The sequence below is a fragment of the Mytilus edulis genome, chromosome 11 (assembly GCF_963676685.1).
Source record: "Mytilus edulis chromosome 11, xbMytEdul2.2, whole genome shotgun sequence".
Taxonomy (NCBI): domain Eukaryota; kingdom Metazoa; phylum Mollusca; class Bivalvia; order Mytilida; family Mytilidae; genus Mytilus; species Mytilus edulis.
The window spans coordinates 44,930,214-44,943,720 of NC_092354.1; the positions used below are offsets into that span (position 1 = coordinate 44,930,214).

General features: G+C 31.6%; 2 protein-coding genes across 2 annotated transcripts; one reads left to right on the plus strand and one right to left on the minus strand.

The window, feature by feature from the left end:
- Nucleotides 1-5,992: 5,992 nt before the first annotated feature.
- LOC139495670 (uncharacterized) lies at nt 5,993-10,354 on the minus strand. The gene is made up of 5 exons (XM_071283991.1): nt 10,011-10,354; nt 9,545-9,610; nt 9,318-9,398; nt 8,777-8,842; nt 5,993-8,401 (listed from the first exon to the last, which is right to left on the minus strand). The coding sequence occupies exons 1-5, from the start codon at nt 10,270-10,272 to the stop codon at nt 8,136-8,138; spliced, it is 741 nt and encodes a 246-aa protein (XP_071140092.1). The 5' UTR covers nt 10,273-10,354; the 3' UTR covers nt 5,993-8,135.
- Nucleotides 10,355-11,579: 1,225 nt separating this feature from the next.
- On the plus strand, nt 11,580-13,059 carry LOC139495671 (uncharacterized). The gene is made up of 3 exons (XM_071283992.1): nt 11,580-11,884; nt 12,457-12,519; nt 12,654-13,059. The coding sequence occupies exons 1-3, from the start codon at nt 11,832-11,834 to the stop codon at nt 12,847-12,849; spliced, it is 312 nt and encodes a 103-aa protein (XP_071140093.1). The 5' UTR covers nt 11,580-11,831; the 3' UTR covers nt 12,850-13,059.
- Nucleotides 13,060-13,507: the final 448 nt, after the last annotated feature.

Sequence of the window (13,507 nt, forward strand, 5' to 3'; positions counted from 1 at the left end):
TCCTCAGGTGAAATTTCATTTGTTAATTGTCCTAAGTAATTGCCAATAGGAAGTGTTTTTGAGATAATTTTATCTTTATCACAAAAGATGATCGAGTCTGTGTCTACATACAATGTGTTGTGACCCACTTGTTCCATAACGTTGTAGAGCTTGATTCTGGCCCAACAGGTAGCAAAAGATGCTATGAAGATGTTGGTTTTAACGTCTATGGGGATAAAAGGGGTCTCGTGTACATGTTCTATTTGTATGAAATCTTTACTAATGATATGGAAATCTTTTACATCCTTCCGGGGATCTGAGAGTAGCTGAAAGAACTTATCTCCCTCGTGTTCGTGGAAAAACGCTGTTTGCCTCATATTTAAACGTTGACCAAACTTGCCCCAAAAACTATTTAAACATATTTTTGCCAAACTACGGAGTCCTGGATTCTTTTTTATATTATCATAATCTAAATGTATTCCCTCGTGTTTTGCGTAATCAGCTATATATTCCATCTTTTCTTGATCTGTTTTACACTCCTGTGGGAAACCTGATGCTTCCTGTTTAAATTTCAAAAATAGATTGACGTAGGCATCAAAAAGGCCTCCCACACCCGTAAAAGGATCATGCTTTTTGAATTCTTCAAAATGATACACCTCGTATATTTTAAGGATTTCGTATCCTTTGGAAAGAGCCAGCTCCACTTCAGGAGTACACCATGTACCAACAATGGCTCTCTCGTCATTGGTGCATGTGCAGTCGTTTTGGTTTTCATCATCGGCACACTTTTTGCAAAGTGGAAACTTTAATTTTCCATTGGAAACGTATGGTAAAACGGGATGAAAAAGACGTCTGTGGGGTAAAATCTTTACTTTAACCACCCCAAAATACTTGGAAATATCTTGAAAATTCGATGTTATGATAACTGGATGTCCTATGGGGTATTTAGCATACTTGTTGACGCTAGGATACAAGCTGAAAAATAAAAGAAGGAAATTATCAACTAAGTAACCAAACAATGTAACATAAAAGAGTTCTGAATATACAAATGAATCAAAAACAGTACTTATTACATTATTTTATATTACCTTGTGAAATCATAATATTCAATTGTCTCTCCTGGTTCTGCGCATTCATGGTACAGTTTAATTCCGTTAGTCCTTCCGCCATAAAAGCTATCCCTTACATTTAATCGGTCTGTAATATCTAATGTAGAAACTAATTCTCTCATTTGGTCATCTGTCGACATTAATTGATGAAATTCGTGCTCCCAGATGCACACATACTCGTATCCTAGTCGTATCAGTTCCCTTTCTTTCTGTTTGGTCATAATATATAGTTCGGCCATCGAATGTTTTGTCTTCGGATGAGTTGTCTTTGTTCTATCATGGGGAAAGCAGGAGGGACAACCATGGAAACAACAACCTGAAATCATTAATGATAATAAGAGGGTTTACATCAATCAATGCGCCGCATTACTTTAACAATCGTTATTCAGTTGTAATAGGTGGGAATCGTTTTGATCGTCTTGAAAGAAATCGATAAATAATAAGAAAAAATATAATAAATTTATAAATATATAAACAATATAATAAATTTATAAATATATAAACAATATAATAAATTTATAAATAATATTGTCGCCGCCGCCTCCTATGCCCTTAATTATTTACTCACCTAAAAATTCGTATGCCGTTTTCTTTGGAGAATGGACATAACCATCTAGTCTAAAATTCGTGCCTGGTACTTTGTGTTCTCCTCGACCATTTAGTGCGTGTTGTATGTGAATTGGTTTTCCTGACCGTCTACTACGCTCCATTGTCCATTCCAACCATTGGATTGACACTTTACTGAAATTGTCTCTTGATACGTAACCCTCTGACGGAACTACTGCAATGGGACTTTTAACGAAAACTGTTCTTCCAATTGTGTACGCATTAGACGCATCTATCGTTTCCTTTAATACCCATTCACCGTCAGGTAATTGCACTTGAAGTGAACCGTTCACAAATTTCGAGGGACACTTGAGATTTGTGTTCTGGGTTAAATCCGTCACACACGTTTCATATTCTTCCTCTAGGAACAGTTGCCTGTAGATGGCTTGACAGACAGAAGCAATCGTGATGTAATTAAACGGATCTATACCTTCGGCGTGCGTTATTATTTCGCCTTTTTCGTTAGTGTCTTTTACAGATGTCACGTCAATCATAATTTTACGAAACTCCATACATCCTCGCCTCAAAATATCTACATCTGATACGCAATAATTGTACATCTCCGACTGAAAGTCAAATATTTCATTTTCTTTTGAACGGTACCAATTCCAAAATAATTGGGCTTCTTCTTCTCCCATATAATCGACTCCATAATATGATGCAGCCGGATAAGGTCCTTTATATGATTGGTGTTCTTGGGTGTTGAAGAGGTGTGGGAAGTGACCCTTCTGAAGCTCCTGAAGACCAAAGCATTGTGGAATCTTCGATAACTTCATATTGATAAAGTTGATAGAATCGAGAAATGTAAGGTCTAAGTTTTTCGAGACATGCATATAGACAATCTTTGAGCCCTCGAAGATGATTTTATCGGGTTTTACACTGTGATGATCTATGAGTGCATTGAGTAGGGGGTAGTTGTCGAAACCTTTGGCGTTGTGTGCTATGAGAACCGTGTTTTTGTAATGGGGGGTCATGATGTGAGAGCAGAATTCGTAAGGTACGTTGTTACCTCTAAACACCCTCTGTCTGTAACCGCAACCATCTTTACAAGGTAAAATCCTTTTGTTCTTTTTTACTATTCTACAGTTTTCACAGCGACTCCCACAAACGTCACACTTAGAGTTTATCGTTAAATCATCGTTTTCACAAAGGGTACAAGTAGATTGCAAAACAGCAAAATTTACCTTGTGCTCATTTAGTCCACACCAAGACTGATGACAGTTGATGCAAATTTTACAAGAGTTACATCTCGTTTTCATAGCACATTTCGTTTTACAAGGTTGGCTGGGTACGTAACCATTAGAACATTGTTCTTCATATCTACATCTGACCTCATAACAGTTCGTACACATTTTGCATTTTTTACACCTGTCTGTTGTCGAGCATTGTTTCTCGCACGGTTCGCCGAGCAAATGACCTTCACTACAGACCATTTGTTCATTTTGTGTTGTTTCAAAGTCGTAAAAAAAATATTTCCTCGGTTCCTTTTTACTAGAATTCCAAATAGATTTCCGCTGATAACACAAATGGTCTCCTAATTGATATTGGAAACAATTTTTACATTTCCATTCCCCGCATCTATGTTGTTCGGGTGCTCGTTTGTTTCTTTCTAGGACTTTTTTACAAGTTTCACACTGGTAAAACCTTTCGCACATTGATTTGTCGCAATCATGGCCTCTGATGGTTTTAAGGGAGTTGTGTCTTTTATAACACGCTTCACTACGACATGTTCGGTGGCAGTCTGAACAAGTAACTTGATCGTTACTGATCTTACATTGATGACTACCGCAAACGTCACATGTTTCGCTACAGGAGTGCCTCCCCTTGTTTTTATACGGGGTTAAACAGTGCGAACAGAAATAGCCAAAACCAAAATAACCATTTATACTCCCTATGGCATCGTAATGTCCATTTCCATCTGCATCACCCGTAAGGTACAGGTAAATGTTTTTACGTTGGGAGTTATTAGCCACACGATAAAATTTGTTGCCTAATTTTGAGGATAACACCAAAATATTGAGGTCCAATAGGTTTTCAAAGCTATGAATGTCTCTAATGCTTAGGGGTTTGTCAGTTGGAAGATTTGCTTCTTTACATAAGGTTAATGCCATGGTTTTACTGTAAGATTTATTATTCACAGCGGAATCACTCACGTGTTTGTAATAACTTTTGGTAGTCATGCCATGTTTCAAGACTTTTTGAAAAGTGTTCATGTTGGGGTCATCTTCTTTTGTGATCTCTCTCCATTTGTTCAGGGGAACGACTTCGCAGAGCTTTAAAAAACATCTACCAATCGCTGTTGCCATACACATTTCGTCGTTATTCGATACCTGTAATAATGACTTTTTTAGGGCAATTGAATTACGGGTCCCTTTGAGTCTTGTTATGGGTATCGTACCACTCCCACTAGGTACTGCAATGCTCCCTATTGTGACTTGCATAGCTGTATCCAAGGGTAAATTTTCGTCGGAATTTAGGACGTTTTCTACTGCATCCATGACCCTTTGCGAGTTAATGTTGGACCAGTTATCCAATGGTACGACTATCGAATTATTCAATTCGGGATGTGAAATGATAACTCTTCCGAGGTCATAGTTATTTCCTCTGGCCCTACCCAGTACGTCATCGAACATACCCCTAAGTTCGTTTTGAAGATTGCGCATTTTTTTATTTTTCCAGGTATCTTTGAATTTTACTTTGTATGTAGTCTCACGGGCTAAATTTTTGGAGAAGGTTTTCTGTCCCGACATTTGAAATAAATAAGGTAAATCTTCGTTGTCGTTACCACTCCCCCTTTGTTCGATGTCATCCATAGTCAATGTGATATTAGGGTCGATACTGTTTTGAAGGGACGTGTGTACACCTTGAATAACACTCCCACCCTCTTCAAAGTTGTAGGGGGTAGCCATGTAATTTGTCGTTATAGCATCCATGTCCATTACGTTCGCATCCACCCTTTGATTCAAGTCATCCATGGTATATACTATATTTTGGTTCAAACCATATTGAAAGTGTGTTTGTGATTGAGGGTCCATATATTGACTAGCAGTAGCTCTGTAAGTGATGTGGGAGTGACTTGTTGATGGCATATTTATGTCTTTGATATTTTGAATAACATTAAAGTCGTTTAAAGCATCCAAATCGAAATTAATGGCTAGGTCATCTGAATTTGAAAATGTATTGATGTCATCTATAATTTGGTGAAATTCCAAATGATCTTTCAATTCCGATGATAAGTTGAATTTCATATAACACTTTTGACATGTCAACAAAAATGATAGTCTGTCTAAAACTTGGGAGTTGTTTAAAAGGCAGTTATCTGTAGCCCAACTTATTAAACTGTCAGCATCTGTAAATGTGTTCAATGTATATGTCAAATTGAATGACAGAAAGTGTCTGATCCTATTTTGTATCAAAGGATGATTTATTAGGTCATTGTCTAATGCCCATTGCTGCAAGTCCTCTAAAGATGTAAAATCCTTGACAATACTGTTCAAACTTGGTGATTTATGCTTCATTGTTTTTGGTTTTGTCCATTTACTGAAAAATATTTGTTATTATTTGGTTTTATTTCTTTGGTATTTGTATTTGCTTGATTCTGTTAAGATAAAAAAAAAAAAGTGATACCACTATTCTAAATTTTTAGTTTGATTTTACTAAAAGCAAAAATATTTGAAATGTTTACTTACCTTACATTTCATATGTTTCCATTCAAATAAAATCTTGTTGATTTTACTTGGTTTTATAACCCCTAAAATCATGTCATAATGTTAAGGTTCAAGTATTCTGTGTCATGACCTTGGATACAGTCCAATGAGTTTTACATAATAAAATATTGTTGTATAATTGTACTGTTTGTATGAGGTAATTTTAAGGTTCAATAATTCTGTGTCATGACCTTGGATACAATCCCATGAGTTTTACATAAAATATTGTTGTATAGTGGTACTGTTTGTATGAGGTAATGTTAAGGTTCAATTATTCTGTGTTGTGACTTTGGATACAGTCCAATGAGTTTTACATAACAAAATATTTGTATAGTGATACTGTATGAGATAATGTTAAGGTGCAATTAGTCTGTCATGTCATCATGACCTTGGATACAGTCCAATGAGTTTTACATCATAAAATATTGTTGTATAGTGGTACTGTTTGTATAAGGTAATGTTAAGGTTCAATTATTCTGTGTCATGACCTTGGATATAGTCCAATGAGTTTTACATAATAAAATATTGTTGTATAGTGGTACTCTTTGTCACACATTTTTTTTTCTTAATTATAGATAAATGAAGACATAATGTTCATAATGGTTTTAATCAAAATATATACATTCATCATGAAACAAACATACATATTAAAATGCTTTTGGTTATGGAATTTCAGGTAAAGGAATGCAATATATTTTAACAAATATCACATTTATCTTCAAAACCTACAATATTAAAATAACTGTTCATAATTTTGTGTGTTTTTTTTTAATTTCAAAATCTTATATTTAAAGAATATTTAATAAACAATAACCAAGTAACTTCTTATCAAACTAAATTAATTATTTTCCCCCTATGTTTCTTTTTATAAAACAAGTATTTGTTTAACAAAGCAATTACAGACATAGTGATATCAGAATTTCTTGGAAATTGTATGGCCATATTAGTCTTGATATATTTGGGATGAACACAAATAAATATCACATTACCTCCATGTTGTACACAACTAATTTATAAAATAAAACTTCCTCAATAATAACTAAGTATTATTATTATTTGAGATCATTTCTTTAAAAAACAACGTATGAGTAAAAATCACCTGAGTAACATTTTAGCACCAATTCTTTAACACACAAAAAAAAAAATATCACATAACCTCCATGTGGTACACAACTAATGATTGTATAAAATAAAACTTCCTCAACAATAACTAAGTATTATTATTATTTTGAGATCATTTCTTTAAAAAAACAATGTATGAGTAAAAATCACCTGAGTATAACACACAAAAAAAAAAATATCACATAACCTCCATGTGGTACACAACTAATGATTGTATAAAATAAAACTTCCTCAACAATAACTAAGTATTATTATTATTTTGAGATCATTTCTTTAAAAAAACAATGTATGAGTAAAAATCACCTGAGTAACATTTTAACACCAATTCTTTAACAATAATAGCACCTTGACTAGTTTATTATTTTTTATGAAGAACAATGACATATGTCATTAAAAATATCAGTTTAAATATAAAAGTCACAACAGTTATGGCAATAATATCAAGTAAAATATATTCATATAAAAAAACAGTGATGAGGTAATACAAATCAAATACCTTTTAAAAAAAAATAACAAGTGTCAACAATAAAAAATTAACAACCACTGGTGTAATTGAGTTTTTAAATAATTTCATACATGAGCATAAAATTTTTTAAACATCAATACATAAAACATGTATACCAACAACAAAAAATACTAAACTACTCTATATACATCTTTAATATGAGCATCATATTCTGCAATGGATAAAAAAAAAAAAAATCTAAATGAAATTTACACATGTAAATTAACCCTTTTATGAAAGATGTAAGTATATTTCTTTAGGTTGAAAAGTTTAACATTTTAGATTTAAAACTAAAACATGTGTATTATCCAAGTGAAGTCAAATAATAATATACATTCAAAGGCAAAACCAAATACACCCTTTCACCATAAAGCACTTTTAAAATTAGGGAGACACCAAATCCATAGTTAAAAAAGTATGTACCATTGAGTGTTTTGGATCTATTGTTTTTTAATAATAAGAATCCTCCCATAGATATAAAAAACATATTATATAACTAAAGAAATTGGTGTATGTATCTTCACTTAGATACTAAAAATAAATGCATTCACCTTACTATTCCCCCCTTTATGAAAAACATCACCCACTCTCCAACATAAAAAATAAAGGCTCAAATACATTGACCTAAATAAAAAGGATTAGGCCTAAAAATCAAAACAAGCAAAAATCTACTAGCTAATGAGTGTATTTCTAATATGTACAGACTAATTGTTTTCAATTCTTTTATTTCAGGTGAGAAAATGTATTCAAATTTCATATGAGAGGGTAAATAGTTTATTTTTAAAAATTTCAAGTGTTCAAAATATACCATTAAATTTTCAATTAAAGAAGAGATTATTCTTTTAAAAAAAAATTTGTGTTTATAAATAATTAAATAAAAAATTACCAGAGTTCAACAATTAAGGAAAATATAACATGATTAAAAATGTTTACAAGGCTGCTTCTAACTGTTTCTTCTTGTTGCGGGTTCTGATGGCCACTGGTTCATTCAGTTCTACCATTTCCATGGGTGGAGCAGACGGTTCGGGTGATGAGTCTCTGTTTTCAAAAAAAGTAGTAGGTGAATCTGATGTTGGTAAGGGTATGGTGTGTTCAATTGGTGTAGACTCAAATGAAAAAAACAGGAAGTCTGTCTATGGAATAGTCGGGTGTTGATGTCGGAGGTGGAGTGAGTGATGGCGGGACAGTAGAGGAAATCATACTCAAAAAAGAGGTCTGTGTTTGAGATATCTGGTGTCTGTCAGCTGTTATGGTGGTGTTGTCTAGCGGTTGGTGTAATGGCAAATATGTAGTGTTTCGTTTCAGTTGTAGTATCCATTTCAGGACAGACAAGAATGTAAACATCCCAAAAATTCCACACCCTGCCCAGAATGCTGTAAAACAAATTTATATAAATATAAATTAAACATATCATCAGACCTTTATATATATATATATATATATATATATATATATATATATATATATATATATATATAATAAATTTTATACATGTCTGTAAAATCATATCTCATATATGTTTACTCCATTGTTTTACTAGTACTATTATAAATGAGAAAAAGTATTCAGTTATCTCCCTTTATTGATGCATGCAGGGGAGATAATTAAATCCCTTTAAGATATAGGGGGTCATAAGTTTAGATGTTTGAGAGTGACAACAAAACAGGTTCAAGATATCCATTGTGTTCCAGCAATCAAAGTTCTTCTGTATTTAAAGAGACATAACTTAAGTAACTATAGATGCATACCTATCATAGCAGTTTCCATGGTGCTTGACATCTTGTCACCATATTTCATTATTGTTTTGTCCTGTACTGAAATAATAAAAAAAAAAATATTATAAATAAATCATTACTATGTTGTGTAGGGCCCTTTCAAAAAAAAAAAACCTGCTCAATAATCAAAATGTTCCATTTACAGAGTTACTGGGATAAGTCCTCAATTGGCAAGAAACCTCATGTTAAAATTTCAAAGTTATATTAAAAACTGATGTGTCCACAGACACTGACAACACTAACACAGACATAGACTGTCCCACATACCATAATACAACCATTTTATTTTCAGTCATATAAAAACCTGACCCCCAACCATTGTAGAGAAACCATTTGGAGAAATGTCATGCTCTGTACAGTATAAAGTTCTATATAATTTGATAAGAGTAGGCATCTTGGTAAAATTTACTGCCCCCAACATTTTACCATCAATCCCCCTTTTAAAAAAAAAAAACATATTGTACTGTATATAGCTGAAGTATTACTCATTAATAATTGTATAATAAAATCTTACTTTGATTTGTAGTCAGTGTTGTAGACTTTTTCTGTTTGTTAGTCATTTCCAATTGAGAATTCTGTAAAACATTGTCTGGTACTACAAAATAAATGAAAAAAAAAATTAATAAAACATGTTTAATTCCTTCCTTAAAAAAAAAAACCACACACAAAAACAAAAACAAACTGGCAGTATCTTACTTAAGTATTGAATATTAATAATCATACTTAAATAATAAATCTTACCATGAACTGTAGTTATTTCCTGTTTCCTAGTTGTTTTTTCTTCCTCTGGTAAAATATTGTCTGGTACTGTAAAATAAATGAAAAAAAAAATTTAATACTGGAACTGATTGAAAACTTGTTACAATCTCACATGACATTGAAAGAGAAATTTGATATTTCATACCTAGTTTTAAAATAAATTTGTTGGAAATGTTCCCATGGAATTATAATTTTGATCACTCACACTTACTGCAAAAATCAACTACAAAATTGTTTAATTATGCACATACAGAATACATTCCATGGGACATGAAGATCAGATTTATTTATCCTTCAACTTTATAATAATTCCTTGTCAAGAACTGGTCGGATGCCCTTAGAGTTATTCCCCCCTTTTTTTAATTTTCGAAATAAGGCAAACTGTTGAAATCGTTAGAATGGTTGGACTTTAAGACATAAATCTTGTGAGGGTAATCATAAAACTTACCACATTCTATCTCATTGCAAAGCCAATTGCATAATTTGTTGAACACGTGTACCACTGTTGGCGGTTGCTCTTGTGCCTTAAGAAAATTGATGGTACAATTACAACTTTCCGACTGAATTTCAATAATTCTGACGTTTTGAAGAATGTTTATTTCTGTACTACAGAAGCAGTTGGCAATTGCCGTTTCATATTTACAATCTATCTGTCCTTCTGCGTTTAAAACTAACAATAACACAAGAAAATGTACGATCCAAAATGCCATGTTTGTTTTCTAATGTACCAATAAGAACGTGATGGGTTGTAAACAACAGAATAAAAACATCGGAATCTTCATAAAAAATATAATATATAGCAAACAATATAAGTATATTTTATAAACAAATCAATTTTCATCATATTTTAACACACATAATTAACGTCGTAAGAGAGAAAACTGAAAAAATTAACTGTGGTAATTACATAACTCCTTACGGTTCACTAAATATATATGTTGGAATGGATATGTTATTGTTTCCGGAACGTTACATAAGATATTTAATTTTCCGATCATTTTCACACGTTAATAACATGATTAAAATTACACAGTGAAAACTATTCTTAGATAATGATCTTTTAGTAATGTGCTAATTGAAATGAGGTTACCAAAGATAATTAATGGTTTCACAGTTAACTGTAAGCAGTGGCATTTGGAAAGGGTAGTTTATATAATAATGTTTTACTGTTACATATTTTCTCACATTAACAAAACATTTTAAAATAATAATAATCCTTTAGCAAGATGTTATTCAAATTTAATGAAATGTGTAACATCCTATTACAAAAGATAATTAACGGTTTCCCAGAGTGTAAACAGGGTACCCGACGGATGGCATTTGGAATGGGTTATTTATATAATAAATCTTTGCTATTATGCATATAGTCTAGTTTTAAAAAGTCTCATTTATTATGTAACATTTGTATACATAATAAGTGTAAAAATCAGTTAAACTTTATTCAGAGAAAGGAATTTGAGAAAAATGTAAGTACAATTTGTTGAGTTATTTTTCATTTTAACGCATATTCTTTATATATGAGATAAAATATTTGTTATCTTCATCTTAACTTAAATTTATGAATTTTTGTTGTTAGAAACCTTACAAAATAAACTTGTTTCTATAATTCTAATAAATTAATTAAACTTGAATTGGTTAATTCTACTACATATGTAAGTGATTTAATGTTGGTTTTCTGGTTTTAATCAGTCCAAATGTGACACGGGTAAACCCTAAATTCTAAATTAAATAATAAAAAAATGATATTGAATTTGTGTAAAGGAATTTAGTGTAAATATGTCCGTAAGTTAGGGTTGTTCCTGATTTTGGAGATGATATTTTACTACGAATAACAAAACCAGAAAACTGTTAAATTTAATGTGTGATCCTTATTCTCCTTAATTTTGTTCAGAGATTTCTGAAAAATGTCCACATTAAGACCCTCTTTAATATTTGTGTATATTTATTAAATACATACGTAAAGTTTGTTAGTATGTTTCATATATGTTTCTCGTTTCTCGTTTTGTAAATAGATTAGACCTTTGGTTTTTCTGTTTGAATTATGTTACACTGGTTATTTTGGGGCCCTTTATAGCTTACTGTTCGGTGTAAGCTTTTGCTTCGTGTTGAAGGCCGTACTTTGACCTATAACTGTTTAACTTTTTATGCATTGTTACTTGGATGGAGAGTTGCCTCATTGGTACTCATACCGCATCTTCTTATTTATACTAATATTGTAATGGTTAAATATGTTTTTTAAATATATTTTTGTTTTAATTATTAGATTAAAATGGAATCTGTCATAAAACAGGAAGTACCAGTTAGAACCCCTGAACAGACCAGGTATATATCAGTAAGGTTGTTAGCAAGACTATGTTGCCTTCATATTCACAATATAATCAATTATTTTGATAAGATATCATTTAAACATCCTTTGAGTGAGTTTACACTGTCCATGTACTTGTTTGTTGTCTTCGTGTGTATTATACGTATTTCTTGTTGCGTCCTTTGTTTGCATGTGTCCGAATTTTGCAATAGTCTATGAATTTATGATTTGTTTTTATTATCCTTTTGATTTGTTGCCGTGGTATTCGTTTTCCATTGTATTAAATTTATCTTCATTTATCTTAGCTACACTGTAAAAATTGTGCTTAGAACCTAAACATGTTTAGGAAAATGTTTAGAAGCTATACACATAAATGTCTGTTGTGTCCCCCTTCTAAACATGTTTAGAATTTCAACATGTAATGCCCCACATGCTTAGAGCCTAAACATGTAACCAATTGTATAACATGAAATGTGTATAGAAAAGTGTTTAGGCCCTAAACACAATTTTTACAGTGTATATACTGCTAAAATTTATATATTTTATAATCTTTACATAAAAGTAATACATCTAATTTATGCTTTTGTAGATCTACTAATGTGCCTTTGGAACCTGTGCAACAACAGCCACCTAATAGAAATACCCAGAACATGTGAGTATATTTTTTCTTTTAAAAGCCTATTTTGTTTTAAAATAATAGAACTCCAATCATTAGTAATTGTATATATCATAATTTATTATTTTAATTTTGTGCTGTAAAAAATAAATTTTATCTATATTTTTTAGAGCTTCAGAATTTGAGATGGTGGAACATTTAAACAATATAATGAGTACAAAAATCGAAGATTTAGCCATCAAGATAGCATACAATGCCCACATATTGACAATACAAAAGAGAAAGTTGAAAGAGGAAATTAGTTTTAAAAAACATTTAAAAATGAGAAAAAGAATGCTATTAGAAAGAAGAACAAATGGCATATAATTTGATCTTTGGAAATGGACACTAAAGAACTTTAAATACAATAAAAGAGTTGTATGTTATGATTGTTTTCTTTAATCTTTTATTACACAAAAAGTACCCTTACGGTGAGACAAACTCATAATGAGCAAATGTATGGACAGTACCGGAATGCAGTTACCCTCTTGCCTTCCCTCTCTTACGGCCATCGGATTTGAGTATATACTTTATATTAAGAAAAACACATATATTACATAATAGCTCATACATTTATTTTGATATTTTCCAAATACATAAGTAAGTCCTGTTATTAACTTCTGTGATAAATAACTCTTGTTATATACTGTATTATAGACCTCAAATAGTCCCATTGTCTTTGTGATAAGGATATTCCTTTAATAGTAGGTTTATTGTTCAAAAATTGACGAATGTCTATAATTGTTCTTTTGTTGTATTCACACACAGTTAACATAAATTCACCAGGTAGACGGAAATGTTTAATATAAGAACACAATGATTGGTTAAAAGTAAGGTTCTGTTCATTTATATCATAGTTGGAAACATTCATGTTATGCTTTGACATGTTTGATGACAAATATAAACTACCAGTTATCCATAGGGTAGATGCTGTAAATATGAATAGCACTATAACACCTGTCCATTTCAGTACATTTATGTGAAT